We start from the raw sequence: 11507 nt of genomic DNA on the forward strand, positions 1-11507 counted from the left end.
TGCACCGGGACTAGGTCCATCGTCCGCGCCCTTGTGTCCGCGCTGGCCTCTCCCGCTCCGTCCTGCGTCCGCCCTGGAGACACGCGCAGCTGTACGCACTCGCGGATTTCTTTTGAAAAAAATAACATATTTCCAGACCCACCAACCCCCCCCCCCAATCTTTGCAAACTGGCCCGGGGGCGGGGACGGGGGCGGGGCCTGTGGATAATAACGGGAGATGGGCGGGGTCGGGCCCAGCCATTGGCTGGCGGGAGGAGTGATGTCACCCATATGACACCCTGATAACGAGTTGAGAGAGAGCCCTCAACTTTTTGCAGAAGAAGCGCGCGCGCCTGGGAGTGCTCGGGGTCCGGAGCTTGCGGCGGCTGCCAGGAGCGGGAGAGCGAAAAAGCGAGCGAGCGAGCAAGCCAGAGAGAGAGAGAGAGCGAGCGCGGGTCCCCGGCCGCCGCCGCCTCCTCTCCGGTCGCCGCCGCAGCCGCCGCCGCAGCAGGGGAACGGGGCCGGGGGGGAGGGGGGCAGCCGCGGACGCGCGCGGCCGAGGACTTTGCAACTTGCCGGGGAAGGTGGAGGGGCGGGAGGGGGAGGGGCGCCCGCGCAGGAGACCAAGCGCCCAGCCCCGCCGCGGACCATGGTGCAGCAGGCCGAGAGCTCGGAAGCCGAGAGCAACCTGCCCCGGGACGCGCTGGACACCGAGGAGGGAGAGTTCATGGCGTGCAGCCCGGTGGCCCTGGACGAGAGCGACCCGGACTGGTGCAAGACGGCGTCGGGCCACATCAAGCGGCCCATGAACGCCTTCATGGTGTGGTCCAAGATCGAGCGCAGGAAGATCATGGAGCAGTCGCCCGACATGCACAACGCCGAGATCTCCAAGAGGCTGGGCAAGCGCTGGAAGATGCTGAAGGACAGCGAGAAGATCCCGTTCATCCGGGAGGCGGAGCGCCTGCGCCTCAAGCACATGGCTGACTATCCCGACTACAAGTACCGGCCGCGCAAAAAGCCCAAGACGGACCCGGCGGCCAAGCCCAGCGCGGGCCAGAGCCCCGACAAGAGCGCGGCGGGCGCCAAGGCGGCCAAGGGCCCCGGCAAGAAGTGCGCCAAGCTGAAGGCGCCGGCGGGCAAGGCGGGCGCGGGCAAGGCGGTGCAGCCCGGCGACTGCGGCGCGGGCAAGGCGGCCAAGTGCGTCTTCCTGGACGACGACGACGACGAAGACGATGAGGACGACGAGCTGCAGCTGCGGCCCAAGCCGGACGCGGACGACGACGACGACGAGCCCGCGCATTCGCACCTGCTGCCGCCGCCGGCGCAGCAACAGCCCCCGCAGCTGCTCCGGCGCTACAGCGTGGCCAAGGTCCCCGCCAGCCCCACGCTCAGCAGCGCGGCCGAGTCCCCCGAGGGTGCGAGCCTGTATGACGAGGTGCGCGCGGGCGGCCGGCTCTACTACAGCTTCAAGAACATCACCAAGCAGCAGCCTCCGCCCGCGCCCCCCGCGCTGTCGCCCGCGTCCTCACGCTGCGTGTCCACCTCCTCCTCCAGCGGCAGCAGCAGCGGCAGCGGCGCCGAGGACGCCGACGACCTCATGTTCGACCTGAGCTTGAATTTCTCCCAGGGCGCGCACAGCGCCTGCGAGCAGCCACTGGGCGCGGGCGCGGCGGGGAACCTGTCCCTGTCGCTGGTGGATAAGGACCTGGATTCCTTCAGCGAGGGCAGCCTGGGCTCCCACTTCGAGTTCCCCGACTACTGCACGCCGGAGCTGAGCGAGATGATCGCGGGGGACTGGCTGGAGGCGAACTTCTCCGACCTGGTGTTCACGTATTGAGGGGCACAGGGCTCCTCGGGAGGCATTCGTGGCGGTCAGGATAAAGAGGATGGCGGGGGTGGGGGGAGGGGAGAAGATGCTCATGGTCAGAGATGTGGAGCAGAGAAATTGGAAACGGTGATGAAATGTTGGTGGAGTTAAAGTGAAATGAGTAGTTTAAACAGATTTTCCTGTTTTTTTTTTTTTTAATTTAAAAAAAATTTTTTTGGGTCTCCCCACCCTTCCCTTTATGGTGTCTCAAGGTAGTTGCATACCTAGTCTGGAGTTGTGATTTCCCCCACCCCTAAGAAAACGTGTTTTGTAATTTCTATATCTTTTTTTCCCTGAAATTCGTGATTGCAACAAAGGAGGAGGGGACCGGGCGGGGGAGGGGAGGAGGCCCGCTGCTCCGGAAGGCGCTGTTTGAAGCTTGTGGCTTTTTGAAGTCTGAAAGACGTCGGCAGAGGACCCTTTTGGCGGCACAACTGTTACTCTAGGGAGTTGATTTTTTTTTTCTTAAGAGATCTAAAAAAGAACTGGTGATTAAAAAACAACAACACAAAAAGGGACCATTGCAACCTTTTTATTTTATTTTTACTTTTTTGGAGGGAGAAAGCTGATGTCTTCTATGCATCCAATTTCTCAAACTGCAGGGAGCTTGAAAAAATGCAGTCTGTACAAACGCTTACAAAAATCATAACTGTGAACTGACTTAAGAGCAGAGTTTACTTTTTCAGATCAAATTGTTTATGGTTTTACAAATGTGATTTCTACTTGGCAACCTTTTTTTGGTAACTCGTTCCCTTATACCTCCTTGATTGAATACCTTACAGCCTAGACCTCAGTACAAAAAGGTATTGAAACATTTTTGATACATAACAGACCTCAATCTTTTTTAAAAATTAATATATTTTCAGGCGTATTTTTGTACAGTGAAAAGGGAACAATCTTGCTGTGTTTTTTCAGTAAGACTTTCAGGCACTTCTTCCCTTTTGATTTTTTTTCCTTTTTCTTTCTTTTATTTTTTTTTTCCTTTTTTGTTTGTTTTTTTTTTTTTTTTTTAGCATGCGAATATGTTGGTACGTTATGTCCTGGTTTAAAGGATTAAAATTTTAAAAGTAATCCTTGCATCTAAAGGCCTTGTGGTTTAAAAAAAAAGCAAACTTTTTTTGTACAGCTATAGTAGAGATTTGTTCAATATTTGTAGGTAAAGATTTATTGAAAATGGTGACATAGACCTCAGAGCTGTTCTTAGTTTAAGACTGTATGTACTGTACCATAGTAGGACCTATGTATCTCATCGCTGTGATGTGTGGACGGGGCCCCAGACGGAAGGTTTGAAACTGGATTCTCGATTTTTAGCAAAAAGAAAAAAGGAAAGGCACATAGTTTTAAATTTTCTCATTTTGTGCAATATAATCTAAATAAACAGACCATTGCATATTTAGTAGCAAATGGTGGCGAAACAGACTCAACGCACTGTCGACATCACCGCCCGAGTTTTTGTTTTTGTGTGTGTGTGTGTGTGTGCTGAAGTCTGTGTCTTGATTTTAATAAATCAGCAGGAACTGATAGAAGCTCGCATGGCCCATAGTCTCTCTAAGTCTACCCGGGGACCTCGTGGTCGCAGCGCGGCGGCTGCGGGTGGCGGAGGGCAGATTCCGCTTTTGGAGCCCCTTAGGTTGCGGTTTAGGGGGCAGTCGGGTGTCCTCTCTTCTTACCCCGCCCTGCATCTCCAACCCCGCTACCGGCTGCGCTCGCGTCCGTGCGTGGTGGGGCCGGGGGCTGGTATCCACAGGGCTAGGCCCCCGCTTCTGTCTTTGGCTTTTTTTTTTTTTTTTAATATATATTTTTCTCCCCCCCGCCGCATCGCTGCGTGTGCGCTCAGGCGGATGCGGGTGGAGAGGGCCGCGCCCTTTAGTGGTGTCCACGCGGGTGGGGCACAAGGAGAGCAAACGCGCCTAATGCCGCCTCCACGCTGGGCGGCTCGTGGCTTTGGAGTCCTGATGGAGCATCTGCCTCCCGGGCCCGGGCCAGTCCTCCCTCCATTCCAACCACCCCCACCTCCGCCGCCGCCAGCCCTGTCCCTAGTGGGGTCTCGCGCGCAAGTCCAAGTCCCCGGGGCCACGGCGCCCGCGACCGAGAAGCCATTCAGCGGCGAATTGAAACTTGGTGCCCAACAGGACTCTATATCTACAGAAACCGTTACTGCTCGGGCGCTGGCCACGGGGACTTGGCCGGCCGGGATCCAGGTTGGGGCCCCCACGCGAGTCCACGCTGCAGGGTGGAGAGCACGTCGCCACCAAGCGGCGCGATGGCACAGCGCACGTGGGTGGGGGGGCGGCGTGGCTTTTCCGCGCTTTCCTCGCCCACCCCTCCTCCACGGCGCACTGGTGTGCGCCACGCGGAGACCTTTAAACCGCGAATAATCCCACCAGCGGTTTACCGGGGGTTTGCAGTTTCCGAAGCTTAGGGGGAAAGGCATTCTGAGTGTCTTGAGATCTTTTAACATTTGCATGTGTTTCCTGTTTTCCATCGGGTGTTTTCTGTGGTGAGGGAATTAGGAAGGTGTTGAGGATTTGGTCTCAGAATGAAAACATAGCTGTGATTTGTATTTTAAAACTATGTGGCCGAGTTTCTTGGCAGGAAAATAAGAGACAAGTCCTTGGTTGGCGATGGGGGGGGGGGGGTTTTTTTTTTTTTTTTTTTAAACCCTGTTAGAACTCAGGACAGGCGCTTGAATGCGCTTTTAACAATATTTAAAGCAGTTTAGACGAATGCATTGTGAAGACCATTCCCAATGAACTCTTTATTGAATGTCTAATACACAAGGTATTCCTGCCACTGGCTAGACTTCAATAAAAGTTTAGCTGCTTTTTTCCCCCCTCCTAAGTAAGTCTTATTTTTAACTGAGCATTGACAGTATCTTAAAATGGTAACGTGGGCGTGGGCGTTGTGTGCAGAGCAGTCTAGCCAGTTGGGTACCCTGCTCCTTAACTAGTTCACAGACTCGAGTGCATTTTTGGCGTGATTTCCATCTTTGAAGAAAAAAACAAAAATACCCGAACCAGCGTTCTCTTATTAATTCTTTAAGCTGTGGAAATAATTTCTAGTTTCTACATTCTCGATATGCATCCTTCTTATTAAAAAGAAACAATATGAATGAAAGGCAGTGTGCTTAAAGTGTGCTTTGCAAATACGTGTTATGAATGACTACGGTCACTGGGCAAATTATTTGTAGAATGATTAGCCTTTAGCTAGAAAAAAAAATTGCAGCTCTTTTGGGCCTGGATGGTTCTTTTTAATGTTAATGGAGGGGAAGTGATTTAAATATGCATGCTCGTAGCAGTCAGGATCTGACTTAGTTGTTTTTGAGAGAAGAAAAAAATCAAAAGGCAAGGTCTACTTCTTTCTTCTCTGGGAATTGAAACCACAATCATCTAGGGTACTAGGATGGTGTAAGAAATGGACATTTGTTCTTCACTTCAGAATTCAAATGAGTTTTGCCCAAGGAATATGGGAAACGAGGCAAATAAGTTGCTCAATTTTCAAGTAGTCATTCAATAGAAATATATTCCATCACTCAGCTTTTTTAGTCTCTGATGGGGTATTATGTATAGTCTCACTGTTTTCTCCTAATGGGCATATGTATCTTTGTGGACACTTGGAAGAGAGGTTTTTCTTGTCCTCTCTCATTTCTAGAATCTTTATACTCTTTCTCCTGCGAGGTTCTCTGCTTTTAACAGATTTCTGAGGCAACTTATATTTGTGCTTTTTTCTTACGTAGGAAGACCAGCGGAAATAGCTTACTGAGTTGTCGATTTTATCAGTAGATAAGAAACTTTGTTTATTACAGTTTCAGGGAAGGTTTTTCAGGATATTTCTCAGTTATTCTAAGGGCCAAATTTTATAAAAATTTCCATTAGGAATGTCAGTTTCAAATACCCTTTGTATAGCCTATGGCCTGTGAGGATAACTACCAAGACTGAGCCTTACATGTGTCCGAACAGGAATTCATAAGTCCCCAAAGTAAACGTCTCCATGTAACGACTCTTGACACGTTTCCTGAGAGTTGGCTTATTTTAATTATCGATTCTTTCTCACTGTCCATTCTGGTTGATTTATTCTGCCATATCTCTTGGTTTGATGATCTCCCCGTTTTTTGCTCTTTGGTAACAACTCAGGTTTTGTTTATGGGTTTTAAAGCCCCCTTTGTGTGACGCTTACATTTTCAACCACAGTAAAACGTACTGAAGCCAAGCTCACCTCCATTTCCTTACTGCTGACCCCCTTTACCCTCCCCCAACTCCTAAAATACCTTCATTTTTTTCCATCATCTTATTTTTTTTTAACACTACCTAGATGCATTAGCTGCCTGATTAGTTTATCTATTCCATGTGGATGCAGTGAGTTTATAAGAGAATTTCACAAACAAGTAGTTTTTTAGTGAACTTAAACAGAATTTTAAAGGAGACCTATTTTTATACTCAATAAAAGCACAAAAGTGCATAAAGTATAGCATGGCGTACAAAGGGAAATCCGCTCATAACGTTCCATGTATAAAAGTAATAATTTTCTTGGATAGCGATATTCTTTGCAGACCCAGTGCCTCTCTGCCTGTGCATAGACAGGATGGTTTCCACGCACTGGGAACTTCCGGTTGCCGGCACTTGACAAACACTTCACAAGAGCCACCAAGAGCAACAGGCAGGAGCTGAGGTGTGCCCCCGACAGATCGCAGCCGGCCACTAGGCAACCTGGATGTGCACACGCAGGAGGCTCCAGTCTTGCTGTTTGATCAAACTTCTTTTATGTAGTCGTGTAGACTCCATTTTTCTCTTCTGTGAAAAATGACAAAATAAAGCAATATGACAAGTTTGAAAACACATTTGAAAGAATAGAATTTCCTCCAGGGTCCTCAAAGAGATTTTTCTTTCTTTCTTTTTTTTTTTTTTCCTTTAAAATTGTGACGCTTATTTTAGGAGGCACATTACATTCCCCCTTCAAAATCAGAATGACTGGAAATAATCAAAACCTAGCGTAAAAAAAAAAAAAAAAGAATTTTGATCAAATGGATATTGACAAAGGGCCCTCGATCCCATTTTTTTTTTCACCCAGCTTGTGTTCAAAAATCTGTATGCCTCGTCCCCTGAATCACACAGGGAGAAGCGTCCTAGGCCATTGTCACAGACACCCCCCCCCCACTTTGTCTATTTTTGCTCCTGTACATATGTTGTGGGTATCAGTCTTTCCCATTTGTTCTGTGACACCTTTGTTTGAATGGACTGTTTTTGAAACAGAGGCCTGTGTCTCAGGTGTGGGACACCTAGTGGTCGCGGCGGCATCCCCATCCCATACATAGCGCTGTGGGCCAGCTGGGACAGAGCCACCTGAAGTCTGAGAGCAGTTATTAGCATGACACCTTTAACCAAGTGTTTTTGTTTTGTTTTCCAAGGCCGAGAGAAACAACTTTCACAGCCACTCCAGGTTTTGGGGAGGAATAGCTGGAAAGCCCTTTTGTTTAGAAGTCCGAGTGGGTTGTGGGGGGACCTTTTATAGAGTTTGCATGCCAGCGCAGGGTCTGTTGCTGTCAGACAGAGAGAGGGGGGAGCTACCTGAGGCAGTGCGCTGGGGGGCCGTAAGTGTCCCATAGCACTAGGGAAGCAAATGCATGGTGAAGTCATGTCTTCTGGTAGAGGTTATCTAGCATGCAGAGTGTAGTGTGTTGAAACTGTATGACGTTGCTGTATCAAAGTTGTAAAATTAAGCATTATTTATTGAAAACTATGTATTTTTTTGTAAAAACCCGATCACACAAGAGTATCCGTGGCTTCTGCTTTCAATCAAACCAGCTCCGTGACCGCCGTCCTTGGAACGCAGTGTTGATGCTCAGGGTTGAACTCATACACTCCAATGTCTCTTTTTGCAGGAGTTTTTCACAGAGGAATACATTTGTTCAAAAGACCAATAAAAACCGTGTGATCAATCTCCACATGTGGCTTTTATGTGACTTTTGTTTTTGTTGTTTTTTTGCTTTTCCCATTTTTGCATTGGGTAACTACTGTGTGACTCCTAAACTTGTTGTCTCGAAGCTGAGAGATTTGAAAAGTCCTGGTGTCTCCGTGTCCAACCAGGACCCATAGCCTGGGCAGGACTGGGGCCCTCAGGAAGCGATGCTTTGGGCAGGCTGCCGAGCTGCCCACAGTTGATTAAGCATGGTGATCGTGTCTTGGTATTTTTAACTGGCCAATAGAGTGAGTAAAAAGCATAGGCAAAGTATAGAGGGGTAGGCTAGCCTGTTTGTCAGCAGTAGAAGATGAAGGGACTATTCAGGGGCAGTTGCTGATGTTGGATTCAATGCCAGCCAACTCCATTCCTCAGTGTCTTTTTTCTCCCCTCTATAAACAATTTACAGTGTAAATGTATTTTGACATAGAAACCATTCTGTATTGAGATTCTTGCTATAAGATGTTTTTATGAAAGCCTGTAAGTGGTCCTTGCAATTATTATCAGATTTTTTTAAAGATGTGTTTACATGGTGAGTGTTTGTTGCATATTAATTAAATTTGGTTTTGTAGAAACATCTGTGTCGTATCATGACGGATCTCCATGGGCACGGCTTACACACTCACATGCTTGGCTCACACACTCATTCCTAGGCCCCTGGTTTGACCAATGTCACCTTTAAACCAAAGAGCACGTACCAGGTTCCACTTGTGGGACAGCCCTCTGGATTTTATGAGAGATATTTTTACTTCATGATTGACTTTCCCACAGCATCTCCATTTGACTTTTATTTTGAGGCAGAAAAGTAGACTCTGCAGCCTTTCATCTTAAAGTAGATTTTTATTTTTTATTTTTATTTTTTTGGTTTTTCAAGACAGGGTTTCTCTGTGTAGCTTTGCGCCTTTCCTGGAACTCACTTGGTAGCCCAGGCTGGCCTCGAACTCACAGAGCTCTGCCTGGCAAAGTAGATTAAAAAAAAAAAAAAAAAGAATTCACTATATAAATTCATTGATATTTCTGGCTAAATTGCCATTGATGAGATTTTTTTTTCCTACTTGTGAACATGGTAACCTCACCCACCAGATCTAGAATGTACTGTAGGGCGGGGGTCGCCTGTCACACCAAAAGTGTCTCCCTTCACGCAACCACTGTCCCATCTTTGAACTTGAATGGTAACTACTGTTGGGAAGATTCCCAAGCCTACCAGAAAGTAAAAAATTTCACAAATTGGGGAGCTTGGTGAACTTGATGTAGCCAATCCCAATTCTGACATTGGTCAGAGGACATATAATTTCCCTAGAATTGGTCCTTAAGACACTCCAGGGCCAGTGGGAATAGAAGGAAGTCCCAGGGAACCCTTCTGTCATAGTGTTTGTAGATTATCTGCTAGGACCCAGTGCAAAGTGTATGGTGACCTGTGAACACACAGCTGGACTGAATCTAACAGGGAGCATGTAGTCAACAAACAAGGCCCCTTTGGGGATGGGGATGTAGCTCATTTGCTATGGCGCTTGCACAGCATTCTGGGTTTGGTCCCCAACGTCGCATAAACCGGACTTGGTTAGCACCTGCCTACAATCCCAGCACTGGGGAGGTGGTGGCAGGAGAATCCCCTGGTTGAGGCCATCTGTAGCTACAGGAGTCAGCTTCAGAACAAAAGTGACCCTTTGGGTACCTCTTTCTAGGAAGCTAAGCCAGCTGTCTGACCAGCTTAGTCCTTCTTTTGACTTCACACCTCCCCTCCCCCCCACTGAAAGATGTCCCATCCTCCTGCTCCTCCTGAACAAATGGCCTCGCCCCATGCCTCCTGGGACCCCAGAGGGCAGGCCTGCCGGCTGTTCCCCACTCTGGACTGCCTGGGGGAGTTGCTAAGCTATTCTGTTGTCAGACTTCTGAACCCCAGAGTTGAGGCTGCGGTCACACCCAAAACTTGGTGCCCAGGGTTGAATTGGGAAATTGAGGAAGTCCAAGCAGCACTGTAATCTGATATTTCAGAGGTCAGACATAGAGGAACCTAGAGAGCAGAGAAATCACCTAAGAAGAATACTGAGCCTACGGGAAGACAGAGCAAAGTCCCAAACAGGGCAAGTCCCCTTGGCACCACCCTTAAGTTGGACTGAGGCCACTGGTGGCTCTTACAGCTCATTACGAATCTCTTGAATTACACACACACACACACACACACACACACACACACACACACACACACACCCTTAATTTTGGTTTGAAAGACGCTATAATCAAGCAAAAAAAATCAGTCTCATAATTTTTTTTTTGGGGGGGGGCAACTTGCACTACAGTGGTCACTGAGATGTCAGTAGAAGTCCCTAAGGCAGGGTGATTAATGTGATCAGCTTCCTTTGTCCTTAGCCCAGCAGACATGCACATAAGGCCTGCAGTCATGGGGAGAGGCAAAGAGAATTCCTGTGACCTTACTGAGCACCACAGCCAACTCCAGCTCCAGGTTTGGGAGAACCTGAGTTATTCATCTGTCCCCTTAAATATGGCCAGGCAGAAGCCATGGCCTCCTTTTCCTTGGTATCATTGGTGTGGGTCTTTTATGTCTCTCCACCTTGAGTAGATGGACATATCGTGGACTACCTGGAGGGAGTTCCCAAAACTCTTTGGAAGCCTTTACAAGAAGAAAACAGAAATGTTAAGAGTTTCTGCAGTCACAAACTGGACATCAGGTTGCCCTGCTTACATTCTATGTTTATTTATGAGAAAATATCTCATTGACACGTTTCTGGGGCCCGGGAAGTGGCTCACAGTGTAAAGGTGTGCCTAACTGGAGTTCAGTCCCCAGAATCCACAGAAAGGTTGGAGGAGAGAGAACCAGCTTCACAACATTGTCCTCTGACTTTCACACATGCTCCATGCCAGACCCCCCCCAGCCCCCCCCAACGACCATAATACATTTAAAACATGGAAAGATTACTTTATATTGGCTGAGCTTTTCAGCCTGGGCTAATACATGATCTGTCTTCTTAGAACATTTATTGATTCCTATGCTAGATATTTCTATCACCTAGGTGGTCAGTCCCAATCACCTGTTCTTGCCACGTACCTCTGACTTCAGTGAGTGACATCTACAAAACAAAGTCCTCAGATATTGTTTGTTCCTAACTCCCTCCTGAGAGTTCAGCTTTTAGTTTTCCAAACACTCAGACTATAAGAAAACAATATAGAGGGATGAATTGAGAACATGAAACCAGAGTCAAGGTGAATTTGAAGAAATAAAGAATGAAGAAGAGGAGGAGGAAGAGAAAAGAAAAAGGTAAGGAAAAAAAGGCTAATTTGGCAAGGACGCTATAGAAAGCACACAAAAAGCTCACAGCCAGAGATCGGCTTGTGTTAAGTATTGAGATAAGCATCTGGATTCAAATGGTCCCTTGCTCATTTCTGTGTTGTGTCATATTGTGAAACTCAGGGTTCATGCTAGAGATGCTAAGTCATCAGCAAAAGCCCCAGTCAGGCTCATCCTGTCCTACATAGGAAGGCAGGGAAGTGAGAAATCCTGCACTTAGTCATGCCCCTCCCTAATCTAGATGGAACTGGGAGGTTCTGTAAAGATCACTTTGCCAGGCCCCTCTTCTCCTGGGAATGTCTTCCTAATACAAGTCCAAGCTCATTGAGAGCCTCTTGATTTGGAATCAGCTGAGCTAAATAGGCTGAGCATCTTCTCGTGCCTCATCCCTGGGGCCTT

General features: G+C 48.1%; 1 protein-coding gene across 1 annotated transcript; it reads left to right on the forward strand.

The window, feature by feature from the left end:
- The first annotated feature begins 301 nt into the window (after positions 1-301).
- On the forward strand, positions 302-6861 carry Sox11 (SRY-box transcription factor 11). Its single transcript, XM_028883165.2, has one exon. The coding sequence runs from the start codon at positions 629-631 to the stop codon at positions 1814-1816; it is 1188 nt and encodes a 395-aa protein (XP_028738998.1). The 5' UTR covers positions 302-628; the 3' UTR covers positions 1817-6861.
- The last annotated feature ends 4646 nt before the right edge of the window (positions 6862-11507 follow it).

This window comes from Peromyscus leucopus, chromosome 22, assembly GCF_004664715.2.
Source record: "Peromyscus leucopus breed LL Stock chromosome 22, UCI_PerLeu_2.1, whole genome shotgun sequence".
NCBI classification, from domain to species: Eukaryota; Metazoa; Chordata; class Mammalia; order Rodentia; family Cricetidae; genus Peromyscus; species Peromyscus leucopus.

Coding starts and splice junctions, on each gene's coding strand:
- Sox11 (XM_028883165.2), top strand. CDS start 629: ATGGTGCAGCAGGCCGAGAGCTCGGAAGCCGAGAGCAACCTGCCCCGG.